Source organism: Hibiscus syriacus, unplaced genomic scaffold, assembly GCF_006381635.1.
Source record: "Hibiscus syriacus cultivar Baekdansim isolate YM2019G1 unplaced genomic scaffold, ASM638163v2 tig00002840_pilon, whole genome shotgun sequence".
In the NCBI taxonomy this organism is placed as follows: Eukaryota; Viridiplantae; Streptophyta; class Magnoliopsida; order Malvales; family Malvaceae; genus Hibiscus; species Hibiscus syriacus.
The window spans coordinates 7,653,763-7,670,467 of record NW_024061947.1 but is presented as its reverse complement, the minus strand read 5'-3'; the positions used below and the strand labels follow the sequence as shown (position 1 = coordinate 7,670,467).

Sequence of the window (16,705 nt, the reverse complement as noted above, 5' to 3'; positions counted from 1 at the left end):
GATATCTCGTTAATGAAAAATATTGCAAGAACAAAATCTCAGCTAATATAATACAATTTGCAAGACTTAAAAATGTCATGTATTCAGAATATTAACCTTACGTGATTTTTAATTACATGTCTCCAATGAATCATGCACGAATTTAAAGTAAATTGATTTGGTTGACTTTTCAAGTACAAATATAATTCGCTACTTTAAGTTCAACCAGTTGATCATATTCTATGAACGTAATAATCAATTCTAATATTTCTACTTAAAACTTTTAGGTGAATTTTTTTAATTTCGAAAAAAATAAACAAAATGTTCAGGGAAATAAAAATATATATCCCGTGGTAAATTTTTTGAATTTCGAAAAATTAAACAACAAAAATCTCACAAACAAGATTAAAATATTAGCTTTAAGGCACAACTCTTCCATGTAGGCTTGAGCCGTATTTGACATTCAATTCTCTTTTGCCTTTAAAATCAAAATGCCCCGTGACCTAAAACTCATTGAAACGGGACCCCTGAGCCAAAACAAGTGAACCCCTTGATAGATAAGAGAAACCTTATGCGGTTCATATGATGATACACATTCAATTTACAGATGCCAGAAAATTGGAAAGCTGGAGGTAACTGATCAATCCTCTTCATTGCTTATGCCTTCCCTAGAAATGCTTATTTCACGACCAATTGGGTATACGTGTTCCCATACCGAATCAAGCGATGCTCACATGTGAGGTTCATTCTTACGATCATCCCAAAAACCCTTGCACCGGGACTTTGTGTTCAGCTGGTCAATTAGAATCTGATCAACTTCGAAATATTATGTCAGAGTTGCTCCCTGAACAGAAGAAGTGTCTGAAGAGTGCAAGTTTGACATATGTGGTTGCTGCTGCGGCTGCATATGCTGCTCATTTGCAAGACCGAGAATCGCAAGCGTTGATCTACCAAAATGTATTAAGCAAGTTATAAATCACTAAAGCATGCCAGCATGAAAAGGCATGTGAACTCATGTTATAGAAATAAAAGACTTTTATAAAAGCTTGAACTATATGCAAATGATGCTTATGTTATTTTTTTACTTGAGCATTGTCCACAATGCCTTATTAACAGTAGATCGAATTTCTGAAATACTAGTTGAATCAAAAAGAAAAATCGAAGATGGTATTTTCTCTTTTTTTCTTTCCCAGTTTGCGGCACTGGGAAGGTTCTCGAGTAGAATCCAGAGAACTATACCTAGGCAGTGAACCTTTTATGTTTGGTTGGCTTGCATAAGAAGCTAGGGACCTCCTGAGGCTGCCATATTTATTCAGTGTGCTCTCAAGTTGCGACGGCGGCAACTGTAATCACCAAAACACAAAATGAAAGCTGTAAGCCTAAACATTATGACCAAAGAGTCAAAGGTTCTTTCAAATGCGCCAGGGAAAAGAGGGAGTTCATATGTAGTAGATCCTATTTTACCTGTAATAATACAGGAAATGAATGCGGTTGTGTCTGAACCACACACTTCAAGAACCCAACCCACAACTTCGGCATTCTCCAGATCTACACTCAACAAACAGACAATAATTTTAGTTGTCTTGCCCGGGATGCCAATTACCAGCCAGGGTATGCAGTTCTTTTCCGGGAGGCAAGTTCTTAATTAGACAGGTTGAATTACTAACCTGTTTACTCACAAGTTTGGATAGGATTTCCATGACAAAATCGACCTGGATACAACAGAAAATAGGTTCAGAAGATATGATTTCCAATTAAGTCAAGAAGGTAAAACTTGCACGAACATCCAAAAACAAATTGAAACAGACAGCCTAGTTTGTTACCCCGAAGTCAAACAAATTTAGTAGCAAAATGCGAATGAGATGAAAATATGGTTACTTACCAGGGTAGGAAAAGCATCAATTGCCTGAATAACAGTTCTCATGAAAAGTAACGGAAGAGGGACCTGATCAACCTAAATTGAGAAGGAAAGGAAAGCATTACTACATATACAAAGAATGGTATCAACCCCATATAAAATAGTGCATAACATACCAACTGATTCAAAGCCTTTACTAAGATCTGCTGTGTGAAAACTGTGCGCTGCTCGAAACAAGCTGAGCAAGCATCTGTTATCTGGAAAAATTTTAAAAGAACCACAGACATATCAGCTAGAGGGACCGTGTAGAAGAAAATACCACCACCTATTAACCTCTCGAAATGAAAATTGCTTTGCAGAATGTAGTGCTCCAAAGTTTACTTAGCAAAAGGGGAAAAAATGGTGGCCCGAGGTTTGATTACATCCTACTTGGTTAAATATTAAATTAATCTGCATGGGGAAGGGTGGAGCATACAATAAAATCAAAATAGCTCGTAAAACAGGAGAGAATAGATTTCTTTGATCAGGGAAACTATAAGATTCAATTATATAAACAACGCACCTTTTTGAGTGGAGGACCACCTTTTTCAGGAAGGATATCATGGATGGCTACCAATACTTCAGCCGGGGTCAAGGCAGGACCAGTGTGGGCTGAACCCTGAATGAAGGAAAGGAAAGGGAAACACTTCGAATTACAGTTTTGTCCCATCAATCAAAATTCTTTAAAGATAAGAAAATACATTGAAAAAGCGGCCATAAAACGAGACAACTTGTAGGCTACCTATACTAGTTCTTTTGCTTCCAATCTAAAGAAGAGACTGAATAGTGGCGTCTGGGTGCAGATGCAACAACATTGTGAAATATTTTTTTTGATAAAAGTTGGAGGTCTCATTAAAAACTCCCTTCGTATTCTTCCACATACTAAGTATGTTGAAGAACATTGGAAGGAAGAAAAGTGTCTCTCATAATTTATTAAATAGAACACCCATTACATGTGAAAACACAGAATACCCTCAGACGGGGATATACACCATTACAAAAAAACCATATCACCTAAAAATCAACCATCGTCAACCACAAAGCCCCAAAGACAATAACCCTATGTCTAAAATACACCTCAGTCAAAATGAAAAAACCAACGCAAAAGATCATAGCATAACAGAAAACCAACACTGTCAACAATGAAAACAAAAAGAAAAGCCTCTACATAGAGCTCCAGAACAGTTACGATCCAATTGAAGGAACCAATTCTAATGAATCATTGCAAACTTCAGGGACCCAAGAATTTGGTTTGAAGGAAGGATCAATTTCATGCACCATGATTCTGAAGGAATTAGTACCGACCTTCAACTCCAACGACTCATCAATTCTCAATTGAGACTTTGTGAGTATTTGAATTTTAGCCCGATCAAAAGACGATGGAAACTCGCAGCTGTCATCGATTGCTAATAATTTGCCCCACTTAGCTGCAATGTTTTTGAAAGTATCCCAATTCCAAGCGTGAAAAGGAATCCCTTCGCAAACTAATCACACTCGACGACACTCCACCACAAGACTCTCTGACCAAGCTTCAACTCTGGAAAACCATTTTGCAAGAGTCTCTAATTTTTCATTCTTCATAACTCTCAACGAAGCAAAGTCTTCAAAAACCATTAGAACTACATTTCCAGCAGCTCTCATTAACGTGAAACCAACGAGTCCTTTGAATTGCATTTGGCTAGCAAGATTACCGATTTTGGTAAAATTCTTGCACCAACCCACCAGACAGTTACTCAACACGTGAAGTTTATCTTCGTCCACAACACCCTCAACTTCACAGTGTTTAATCCTCGAAACAACTTCCATCCCAGACTTACGTTGAACAACTGTCGAGGACTTTCTCCAATAAGACTGTCGAGGATTATATTTGGCCAAAGAGACACTAATTTTGCTGCCGTAAATATGAGAACCATTCATCTTTGATATCGCTTTCCTTGCTTCTTCAATTGTTGCGAAGCGAATGAACCCAAAACTAACCCCTATGGAATTTCTTTTGTTAGGAATGAAGGCATCAATTACATGAGCGTGATTACAGAATAAATATCCAAGTCTCTTCCAATGGATCTTCTCTGGTAAGTTTTCAATGAATAACGTGAAGCATCCACTTCTGTACCCATTCCTAACATTTGTATGACCTTTCTTCCATTAATTACTAAAATTGATTCTCCCAATTCTTGCTTCTTCACCAGACTTGTTACCAGAACACCCCTTTGTGGTTCCAGCGTGGACAACATCTTCAGCAAGTTGAGCTGTTGATGCCTCTACTAAAGATAGATTTCCATTCCCATAATTCCTTCGTTGAGAAGGAGGCATACCTTCAGGCCTAGATTTATTAACCGCCTTTTTGCTGCCAAAAAAAGTCTCCTTATTCCCCGACGAAAAGTCCATTCGAGATCTCCTTATAAACCTGTCGCGGATGAAACGATCACGGCTCCCATATCTGTCATCCCTTCTGTCAAAACGGTCCCCATAACCAAAGCGTTTGCCATCATAACGGTCATCTATGTACTGATCACGATCTCTGAAACGATCACCACGGTCATCAACGACAGCACCTCTGTATCTTGAATGTGAAGAGAACATGGTGCCACTCCCACCTCGGCCACCACCATCTGGAGGACAATCACGGGCCCAGTGCCCGAAGCGCCCACAATTGAAGCATTCATCATGCGCAACAGGACTGTCTCCACCTGCATAGCGACCCCTGCGACTTGATGAGTAACTTCCTCTATAGCCATGATCAAGATCTTTACTCATCTTGGGTTGAGCCTTATTCACAGAGATTGTATGCTCTCCCAAGTCTCGCTCATGCATCTCCCTGATAGCTTCATCCATGGACTGACGATCTGAAAATGTAATAAATCCAAATCCACGAGATCGCCCTGTATCTCTATGCACCATGATTTGAGATTCAATAATTTTTCCGAACTAACTAAACGCATGCTCAAGCTGTCGCTCGGTGACATCCCATGATAATCCTCCGACAAATATCGGTTCTCTTCTTTCCCTGCCATCATTTACAAACAATTCTTCTTCTTCTTTGAAAACCTCTCTCTTTTGGCTTCGTGGTAGGCTCCTAAAACTCTAAACCAACACTCGAGGACGTGTTTTTGCAGCCCCACGAGCTTCAGTAAGTTTTAGACAAGTACATCAACAAAACTGCAAGCTCAGCCCCACAAATAACCTTGTAGTTTCGTCGGTCAACGGTTATCGTAGGTGGCAGTTGGCATAGCGTCTGTAGACTATACGGCGAAAGAGAACAGAAAATTTGGAGGAAAGGGTACTTGTTCTTGTCGAAACAGTTCACTGCAATTTCATGGAGAATAGGACAGTAGGAGGCGGCGATAATCGACAGTGAACGGCGTGTAGATCTGCGCCGATTGAAAGAATTTATGGCAAATCTAAGTCCAGATTTGGAATCACCGTGGGCAGATGATATTCCCAGGAAAAAACGGCGTCAAACGGAGGTCGGAGTGTTGCGGTGGACGGTGACAATGGACAACGGCTGGATGACGGTGGATAAAATAATTTTCAAAAACGCCTGGGCTCGGGGCTCTAGAGACATGCCAAAGTCAAAAAAAGCCTAGAAGGGATCCAAATTGAAGGCCTTACATTGTGAAATATTTTAACTTTAGAATTAACTTGTATGGATAGGTTCTCTTTAATGCACATCTATTATGTTTCAGTATCGACATTCTTTCTCATTTTCATTAATGAAATATGATTTTATTTTATTTATTGTAAAATTTGGTTAAGGCAAGGCAAAATACAACCACAAGACCATAAATCCGATTTTTTTATAGGAAGTGGAGGCCTCGTTAAAAACCCCCTTCATGATTAACGAAACACCAATCGGTGTCCCTTAATCAGCGAAAGGAGGAAAAGAGTGCCTCAAAATTCATTAATAAGAAAAAGATTACATAAAGTTTAAACCAACAATCCCCTTACAATAACAACCCAAAACACACCAAACAACACATCTTTCACATAATTAAACAACCTAATCCAACCAACAATAACAACCCAAAACTAACCTAAGCTAAGCTATCAGCTTCAATATTAGTTGTTCAGTTGACCCTTCTGATAGAACCCTCCCAAACTCTTATCAACAGCAATATCTATCACTAGATGGAGAAAAACACCAGGACAACTTACTAAATTCTTAACCCAATCCACAGCAAGATGCTTTCAAGAATCAACGATCCACCGATTCTTAAACCTCTGAAGAATGGCTGAAAAGAAGTACACCCCTTTTGATAGCATTAAGCTCCAGCTTAGACGGAGGGCCTGGATTTGCAGATTCTATGAAAGAACCCAGCATCTTGCCAGCCTCGATATCAACTGACTCATTCCATAGAAGCCAAGTTCTAACACAAAAGCCATGAGCTTCCACACTATAAGATTACAAAAAGCAAGCTTCGAAAACACTCTATCCGCCTTTCTACCACTTATTTCTCGTCTTGTCATTGGAGACCATCTGAACCTCCAACTTCATTATCAATAATCATATGCAAAACTCCTGAAACTTCCAATTCTTCCACCGCTATAGTATTTCGAAACCAAAACCACTTTTGAGCCTTCAAGTACAGTAAATTCTTCATCGCGTTGCACCTTCTTCTGAATATTCTTGCTTCGGCAGTATCTAGTCTTCCTTTGGGGAGCCGTATAATTCTCTTGAATTAATTGGACAAAGCTAAAATTTTTGTTTAACCCCTCCTTTGCTCTCTGGTTCTGCCTGGAATTGTGCGTGAAAAAATCGTCCCTTAATTGTGTTGACAAGCAAAGGCTCTGGTCAAAATCCTCACTTACTATCCCCGATTTGGGTTTTCCATCCACCCGGTCAACCACAACATCATCCTGTTGGACTTCCTCTCCCTTTGATCTTTTGATTGCACAAATATTTGAAAGGCCCATATTAATCGCATCCTCCACCTCCTTTGACTCTAAACGACCATCCAAGATGGGCAAATCTATTAAATTATCCTTCATCCCCTCATTAGCACGTGCAGTCTTACATATTTTACTGTTGTCATCTTCTGATTCTCTCTCCGCCTGGTGCAGCACTTCCTCATGTTCCCCCGCTTCCTCGATTTGCGTTTGAACCTTCCCTTGACCAGCAATATGCTGCCTCTAGCTTTGTTCCCCATACAACATAATAGATTGTCTTCTTCCTCAGAACACCGCTCGGATTTCTTCTCCTCCGATGAGTCCACGCATCTTCCAGCTGGTGAATCAGAAAAGACTACAACCGCACCACCTTTTTCTTCCCACTTTCGAACCAAAGAATCACTTCTAACTGTGGGAAATTCCACTATTTTTTTATCAGAATGTGGCCTCATTAAAAAAACCCTTCATAACCATCAAGTTCCGAAAAACTCAATAGTCATAGGAAGGAAAAGAGTGCCTAAATTTTATTACCAGAAATTAGGATTACAACCAGAAACAGAATAGATAGAGTACATAGGTTCCCGTACAAACACCCAAAACAAGACTCCTAAATAACCGAAACAAAAACGACTCCTGACACTATCCTATACCAGATTTTGCTAAGCCATCAGCTTCATCATTAGTACATCTCTTAACCAGGGTAGTTATAACATTGAATTGCAACATAGTCTTCTGAATAGCTCTAACCAAATCAGCATAGTGAACCGGACTAGTCTGCGGGTTATTTATCCACTTTAAAGCAGTAGATGAATCACTCTCTAAAATCAGACTCCCCTTATCCCTCCACTCTGAATTAATAAACAAGTTTAAGACTTCTTGGATCACAAGAATCTCTGCTAGGATCGGGGGGCCTGGACCAATCGCTCTTGAGAAAGAACTCAACCTATTATTTTCAACATCCCGAAGTACACCCCCAATACCACTACACCTCCAATCAATTTTGGAGGGGCACGGTTATAATCTGCCAAGGTTAAATCACCCACCAGACAGTCAACTTGGATATTGAGATCATTGAATTTAGCCAAGAACCAAGAAGCCACCCTATACTTAACCAAGAAGAAAAGATTAGCCTTATCTAGTCTACCATTCTCAAACACAATATGATTCCTGCAATTCCAAACAATCCACAAAACAACACCCGGAATAAGTTTCCAAATATCAGAATTTGGATTTAACTGTAGGAATTATAGAAATGAGATGTCAAGAGATTCTGTAATTATTTTCTGTTTTTCAAATCCCTTATTTCAAGGTATTACATCTCCTAGGATTAGTATCTTTCCTAACTTAGAGTTTCCTAGTTTAGAGGCATAATTTGTATATAAATATGTAATATGTTTCTATTAAAAGTAAGCACGAATAAAATAACAGACTTGATTGTTTCCTACAGTCTGTTTTCTACTATACAATCTGTTTTCTTTCTATAGTCTGATTTCTACATGGTATCAGGTTAGAGTGATCAATCCGATTTCCGCTTCTCTTTAAATCAATTTCTGTTCAACTCTATTTTTTTTCATGGCTAATCGGGATCCCTCAGCATCCGAAATCACTTCCCAGACCAACCCATCTCAATCTGTTTTTTCAGATTTCAGATTTTCAGTGCAGCATAGGCAAAATCGCCTCTGGTGTGAACATTGTAAGAAACCAGGCCATATGATAGACCAATGTTGGAAGCTGCACGGAAAACCAGCCGACTGGCAGCCCACACAGTCCAGGTTTCAAAAGGAGGCCCATATTCTGTAGGAATTATAGAAATGAGTTGTTAATCCCTTAAGTTAAGAGATTATGTAATTATTTTCTGTTTTTTCAATCCCTTATTTCAAGGGATTACATCTCCTAGGATTAGTTTCCTTTCTTAGAGTTTCCTAGTTTAGAGGCATAATTTGTATATAAATATGTAATATGTTCTACTGAATGTACACAAGAATAAAAATAAATAACAGACTTGTCTGTTTTCTACAGTCTGTTTTCTACATGGTATCAGGTTAGAGCGATCAATCCCATTTCCGCTTCTCTTTAAATCAATTCCTATTCAACTCTATTTTTTTCATGGCTAATCCGGATCCCTCAGCATCCGAAATCACTTCCCAGACCAGCCCCTCTCAATCTGATTTTCAGATTTCAGTTTTCAAATTTTCAAAGCAACAGAGGAAAAATCGCCTTTGGTGTGAACATTGTAAGAAGCCAGGCCATATGATAGATCAATGTTGGAAGCTGCACGGAAAACCAGCCGATTGGCAGCACACACGGTCCAGGTTTCAAAAGGAGCCTCATATTGCCTCTCAAGATGATTCCTCAAGCAGTTTTAGCAAGAAACAGATAGAGGAACTGCAGCAGATTTTGAGCAGTATGACAGCCAATCCTACAAATGTGACTTATACTACTACTGATGGAAATAATCCATATGCTTCCTCGGTACAATGGATAATAGACTCGGGTGCATCAGATCATATGACGGGAAATATTAATATCTTGGAGGAATATAGTGAAAGCAGCTTACCAGCTTCTATCAAAATAGCAGATGGTTCTCTCACTACAGTCAAAGGGAGTGGTTCTGTTACATTAAACAAAAATCTACTACTTCATAATGTCCTCTATGTTCCTAGACTTGCATGCAATCTGTTGTCAGTCAGCAAATTAATTAAAGATTTTGGTTGTAATGTTGTGTTTGGTACTGGTGGTTGCATTTTTCAGACACAGGGCTCGAAGAGGGTGATTGGCAGTGCTAGGTTGGGCAAAGGATTGTACACCCTTGGAGGTAAAGCATCTCATAATCATGCCTTATCTAGTGCTCTTAGGAAATCAATTTTATCTTCTGATCTCAATACCAATAAAATTATGTTATGGCACTCTAGATTAGGTCATCCTAATTTTTTCTATCTTTCCAAAATGCTACCGAACTTATTCATTAATAAAGATCCGTCTTTGTTTTCCTGTGAAATTTGTCAAATGGCCAAACACACCAGAAAACCATATATTCCAGCCAAATTTGAACCAACAACACCTTTTTCCATCATCCATAGTGACATTTGGGGCCCTTCTCCTGTCAAAAGTATTTCTGGGTATAAGTGGTTTGTGTCTTTTATAGATGATTACTCTAGGATAACATGGGTTTTCTTAATGAGAGAAAAATTTGAGGTTGAGTCTCTCTTTAAAAGTTTTTATCAAAAAGTTAAAACCCAATTTGACACAAAAATCAAAATTCTAAGGAGTGACAATGGGAGTGAGTATTTGAATAAAACCCTTGGGTATTTCTTTAAGGAAAAAGGCATTGTTCACCTTACTTCTTGTGTCAACACACCTCAACAAAACGGGGTAGCAGAAAGGAAAAATAGACATCTTCTAGAGGTTACTAGGTCTCTTATGTTTGCTGCTAATGCTCCTAAGTATCTTTGTGGGGAAGCTCTTCTTACAGCCACTTACCTCATCAATAGAATGCCAAGTAAAACCTTAGATTTCAAAATTCCTACTAAGGTTCTGTTTCAGCTGTATCCCCATTTTAAACATTTAAACTCAAGTCTTTCTCCTCGGGTGTTTGGGTGTACAGCCTTTGTTCATATCCACAACAGAGGGAAATTAGATCCTAGGTCCATAAAGTGTGTGTTCTTGGGCTATTCTTCGAGTCAGAAGGGTTACAAGTGTTACTCACCTTCCACCAAAAAGACCTATGTCTCCTTTGATGTTACATTTTTTGAAAACCAACCTTATTTTTCAGGAACAGAAATTCAGGGGGAGAGTTACAAGGAATTTCAGCCTGTTCAAACCGATATTTCTTTACAGCCTATTAGTTACAAGGAATTTCAACCTGTTCAAACCGATATTTCTTTACAACCTATCCTTTCCTTACCTATTACTGTCTCTCCAAAGTCGGCTAGCACTGTCCCAGTTCCTAGGGAGGGTGATGGGAATAATCTAAATAACTCTGATGAATTACCTTCCTCCTTATCTCAGCACTCTAGTCCGTGCAAAACACCTTCCACCACTACCAAAAATGCACCTAACAATGACCCTGAAACCATAACTCCCCAACCGAAACAACTCAGTGTTTACTCAAGAAGAAGGAAAGATGTTGCTGAAGAAATCAGTCAGCCTAGCATTTGCCAAGAACCAGATTCAGATCCTGTTGCAGCTGAAACAGAAGGTAATGATGGTTACCAAGAGGCTACTACTGTTGATCTTGATGACTTTCCTATTGCTATTAGGAAGGGGGTAAGAAAATGCATTGCTCATCCCATAAATAAGTATGTTGCATATGGGAAATTACAGTATAATTTCAGGGCCTTCACTGCCAGTATTAACACTGTGAAAATCCCAAGAAATGTGACAGAAGCATTTCAATCTCCTAAGTGGAAAAAGACTGTGGAAGAAGAGATAAAAGCATTGCAAAAGAATAAAACATGGAGTTTGACAGATTTGCCAAAAGGGAAGAGAGCTGTTGGATGTAGGTGGATATTCACAGTCAAATATCATTCGGATGGGAGTGTGGAAAGATACAAGGCAAGGCTGGTTGCTAAAGGTTTTTCTCAGTCCTATGGCATCGACTACCAGGAGACTTTTGCACCGGTTGCAAAATTGAATACCATCAAAATATTGTTATCAGTAGCTGTTAACATGGACTGGAAATTGCATCAGCTAGACATAAAGAATGCTTTTCTGAATGGGAACCTTGAAGAAGAGGTATACATGGAGGTCCCCCCGGATTAAAAGGAAAAGTCACTAAGAAAACTGTGTGCAAGCTCAATAAATCCTTATATGGCTTAAAACAGTCTCCCAGGGCTTGGTTTGATCGATTTGCTAAGGCTATGACACATAATGGTTTCAAACAAAGCCAAGCAGATCACACATTATTTAGAAAAATTACACCGAGTGGTAAGATAACCCTCCTAATTGTCTATGTAGATGATATGATTATAACTGGCAGTGATATAGAAGAAATAGAAAAGCTAAAGATGAATCTTGCAACGGAGTTTGAAACCAAGGATTTAGGGAGTATGAGGTATTTCTTGGGTATGGAAGTTGCAAGGTCCGAGGAAGGGCTGGTCATAAACCAGCGTAAGTATGTTTTGGATCTTCTTGCAGAAACTGGGATGCTCGACTGCAAACCAGTTGAAACTCCAATGGAGCCAGGCTTGAAATTTTGCAAGGAGAGGACTGGAAATCCAGTAAACAAGGAATCCTACCAAAGGTTAGTTGGGAAGTTAATCTACCTATCACTGACCAGGCCTGATATTGCATACTCAGTGAGCATTGTCAGCCAACATATGAGTGATCCTCGAGAAGAACATTTGGAAGCTGTTAACAGAATTTTAAGGTTCTTGAAATTTACCCCAGGAGCTGGACTTATATTTAGAAAAAATCAAGACAGAACAGTGAAGGTTTATACAGATGCAAGCTGGGGAGGTGAATTAACTGATAGAAGGTCAGTTAGTGGCTACTGTACCTACGTTTGGGGTAATTTGGTGACTTGGAGAAGTAAGAAACAAGCTGTTGTCTCTCGAAGTAGTGCTGAGTCAGAGTTTAGAGCAATGGCTCTCGGAATATGTAAAGGAATGTGGATTAAAAGACTGCTCACAGAACTGGACTTAGATGACAAGAAAAATTTTGAGATTTTTAGTGACAGTCAATCAGCTATGAGTATAGCAAAAAATCCAGTGCAGCATGATAGAACGAAACACATTGAGATAGACAAACATTTTATTTACGAGAAGGTCAACAATGGAGTTGCAAAACTGCAGTACATTCCGACAAAGAAACAGCTGGCAGATATCTTCACCAAAACCCTTCCACGAGTGACTTTTGATGAGATGTCATTCAAACTGGGTATATACAACATATATACACCAGTTTGAGGGGGAGTGTAGGAATTATAGAAATGAGTTGTCAATCCCTTAAGTTAAGAGATTATGTAATTATTTTCTGTTTTTTCAATCCCTTATTTCAAGGGATTACATCTCCTAGGATTAGTTTCCTTTCTTAGAGTTTCCTAGTTTAGAGGCATAATTTGTATATAAATATGTAATATGTTCTACTGAATGTACACAAGAATAAAAATAAATAACAGACTTGTCTGTTTTCTACAGTCTGTTTTCTACATATTCCCTCTCAAGATGATTCCTCAAGCAGTTTTAGCAAGAAACAGATAGAGGAGCTGCAGCAGATTTTGAGCTGTATGACAGCCAAGCCTACCAATGTGACTTATACTGCTAATGATGGAAATAATCCATATGCTTTCTCGGTACAATGGATAATAGACTCGGGTGCATCAGATCATATGACAGGAAATATTGATCTCTTGGAGGAATATAATGAAAGCAGCTTACCAGCTTCTATCAAAATAGCAGATGGCTCTCTCACTACAGTCAAAGGGAGTGGTTATGTTACATTAAACAAAAATCTAATACTTCATAATGTCCTCTATGTTCCTAGACTTGCATGCAATCTGCTATCAGTCAGCAAATTAATTAAAGATTCTGGTTGTAATGTTGTGTTTGGTACTGGTGGTTGCATTTTTAAAGCACAGGACTCGAAGAGGGTGATTGGTAGTGCTAGGTTGGGCAAAGGATTGTACACCCTTGGAGGTAAAACATCTCATAATCATGCCTTATCCAGTGCTCTTAGGAAACCAATTTTATCTTCTGATCTCAATACCGATAAAATTATGTTATGGCACTCTAGATTAGGTCATCCTAATTTTTTCTCTCTTTCCAAAATGTTACCGAACTTATTTTTAAATAAAGATTCATCCTTGTTTTCCTGTGAAATTTGTCAAATAGCCAAACACACCAGAAAACCGTATATTGCAGCCAAATTCGAACCAACACCACCTTTTTCCATCATTCATAGTGACATTTGGGGCCTTTCTCCTGTCAAAAGTATTTCTGGGTATAAGTGGTTTGTGTCTTTTATAGATGATTACTCTAGGACAACATGAGTATTCTTAATGAGAGAAAAGTCTGAGGTTGAGTCTCTTTTTAAAAGTTTTTATCAAAAAGTTGAGACCCAATTTAACACAAAAATGAAAATTCTGAGTGACAATGGGAGCGAGTATTTGAATAAAACTCTTGGGTATTTCTTTAAGGAAAAAGGCATTGTTCACCTTACGTCTTGTGTCAACACACCTCAACAAAACGGGATAGCAGAAAGGAAAAATAGACATCTTCTAGAGGTTACTAGGTCTCTTCTGTTTGCTGCTAATGCTCCTAAAGTATCTTTGGGGGGAAGCTCTTCTTACAGCCACGTACATCATCAATAGAATGCTAAGTAAGACTTTAGATTTCAAAATTCCTACTAAGGTTATGTTTCAATTTTTTCCCCATTTTAAACATTTAAACTCAAGTCTTTCTCCTCGGGTGGTTGGGTGTACATCCTTTGTTCATGTCCACAACAGAGGGAAATTAGATCCTAGGTCCATAAAGTGTGTGTTCTTGGGCTATTCTTCGAGTCAGAAGGGTTACAAGTGTTACTCACCTTCCACAAAAAAGACATGTCTCCTTTGATGTTACATTTTTTGAAAACCAACCTTATTTTTGGGAACAAAAATTCAAGGGAAGAGTTACAAGGAATTTCAGTCTGTTCAAACCAATATTTCTTTACATTCTATCTTTTCTTTACCTATTACTGACTCTCCAAAGCCGGCTAGCACAGTTCCAGTTCCTAGTGAGGGTGATGGGAATAACCTAAATAACTCTGATGAATTACCTTTCTTCTTACCTCAACTCTAGTCCGTGCAAAACCCTTTCCACCACTATAAAAAATGCACCTAACAATGACCCTGAAACCATAACTCCCCATCCGAAACAACTCAGTGTTTACTCAAGAAGAAGGAAAGATGTTGCTGAAGAAATCAGTCAGACTAGCATTCGCCAAGAACCAAATTCGGATCCTGTTGCCTCTGAAAGCCAAGAACCAGATTCGGATCATGTTGCATCTGAAACAAAAGGTAATGATGGTTACCAAGAGGCTACTACTGTTGATCTTGATGACTTTCCTATTGCTATTAGGAAGGGGGTAAGAAAATGCACTGCTCATCCCATAAATGAGTATGTTGCATATGGGAAATTACAGCCTAATTTCAAGGCCTTCACTGTCAGCATTAACAGTGTGAAAATCCCAAGAAATGTGACAGAAGCATTTCAATCTCCTGAGTGGAAAAAGGCTGTGAAAGAAGAGATAAAAGCGTTGCAAAAGAATAAGACATGCAGTTTGACAGATTTGCCAGAAGGGAAGAGAGCTGTTGGATGTAGGTGGATGTTCACAGTCAAATATCATTCGGATGGGAGTGTGGAAAGATACAAGGCAAGGCTGGTTGCTAATGGGTTTTCTCAGTCCTATGGCATCGACTACCAGGAGACTTTTGCACCGGTTGCAAAATTGAATACCATCAAAATATTGTTATCAGTAGCTGTTAACATGGACTGGAAATTGCATCAGCTGGACATAAAGAATCCTTTTCTGAAATGGGAACCTTGAAGAAGAAGTATACATGGAGGTCCCCCCGGATTAGAAGGAAAGGTCACTAAGAAAACTGTGTGCAAGCTCAATAAATCCTTATATGGCTTAAAACAGTCTCCCAGGGCTTAGTTTGATCGATTTGCTAAGGCTATGACACATAATGGTTTCAAACAAAGCCTAGTGGATCACACATTATTCAGAAAAATTACACCTTGGTAAGATAACCTTCCTAATTGTCTATGTAGATGATATGATTATAACTGGCAGTGATATAGAAGAAATAAAAAAGCTAAAGATGAATCTTGCAAAGGAGTTTGAAACCAAGGATTTAGGGAGTATGAGGTATTTCCTGGGTATGGAAGTTGCAAGGTCCGAAGAAGGGCTGGTCATAAACCAGCGTAAGTATGTTTTGGATCTTCTTGCAGAAACAGGGATGCTCGACTGCAAACCAGTTGAAACTCCAATGGAGCCAGGCTTGAAATTTTGCAAGGACCGGACTGGAAATCCAGTAAACAAGGAAACCTACCAAAGGTTAGTTGGGAAGTTGATCTACCTTTCACTGACCAGGCCTGATATTGCATACTCAGTGAGCATTGTCAGCCAACATATGAGTGATCCTCGAGAAGAACATTTGGAAGCTGTTAACAGAATTCTAAGGTTCTTGAAGTTTACCCCAGGAGCTGGACTTATATTTAGAAAAAATCAAGACAGAACAGTGAAGGTTTATACGGATGCAAGCTGGGGAGGTGAATTAACTGATAGAAGGTCAGTTAGTGGCTATTGTGCCTACGTTTGGGGTAATTTGGTGACTTGGAGAAGTAAGAAACAAGTTGTTGTCTCTCGAAGTAGTGTTGAGTCAGAGTTTAGAGCAATGGCTCTCGGAATATGTGAAGGAATGTGGATTAAAAGACTGCTCACATAACTGGATTTAAATGACAAGAAGAATTTTGAGATTTTTAATAACAGTCAATCAGTTATGAGTATAGCAAAAAACCCAGTGCAGCATGATAGAACGAAACACATTGAGATAGACAGACATTTTATTTACGAGAAGGTCAACAATGGAGTTGCACAACTGCAGTACATTCCGACGAAGAAACAGCTTGCAGATATCTTCACCAAAGCCCTTCCACGAGTGACTTTTGATGAGCTGTCATTCAAACTGGGTATATACAACATATATACACCATTTTGAGAGGGAGTGTAGGAATTATAGAAATGAGCTGTCAAGAGATTCTGTAATTATTTTATGTTTCTCAAATCCCTTATTTCAAGGGATTACACCTCCTAGGATTAGTATCTTTCCTAACTTAGAGTTTCCTAGTTTAGAGGCATAGTTTGTATATAAATATGTAATATGTTTCTATTGAAAGTAAGCAAGAATAAAATAACAGACTTGACTGTTTCCTACAGTCTGTTTTCTTTCTATAGTCT

General features: G+C 38.8%; 1 protein-coding gene across 2 annotated transcripts in view; it reads right to left on the bottom strand.

Moving 5' to 3' along the window:
* Positions 1-420: 420 nt before the first annotated feature.
* LOC120156222 overlaps positions 421-16,705 on the bottom strand; it is a 34,997-nt gene continuing 18,712 nt past the window's right edge. Inside the window, exons 21-27 of one of the 2 annotated variants that reach the window (XM_039167614.1) lie at positions 2,400-2,495; positions 2,014-2,094; positions 1,862-1,933; positions 1,647-1,691; positions 1,444-1,527; positions 1,219-1,322; positions 421-926 (exon numbers count right to left, since the gene is read on the bottom strand). In XM_039167614.1, the coding sequence (XP_039023545.1) occupies positions 806-926; positions 1,219-1,322; positions 1,444-1,527; positions 1,647-1,691; positions 1,862-1,933; positions 2,014-2,094; positions 2,400-2,495 (603 nt within the window). In that variant the 3' untranslated portion in view covers positions 421-805. The remainder of the gene's footprint in view (positions 927-1,218; positions 1,323-1,443; positions 1,528-1,646; positions 1,692-1,861; positions 1,934-2,013; positions 2,095-2,399; positions 2,496-16,705) is intronic. The other variant, XM_039167611.1, reaches the window with a different exon arrangement.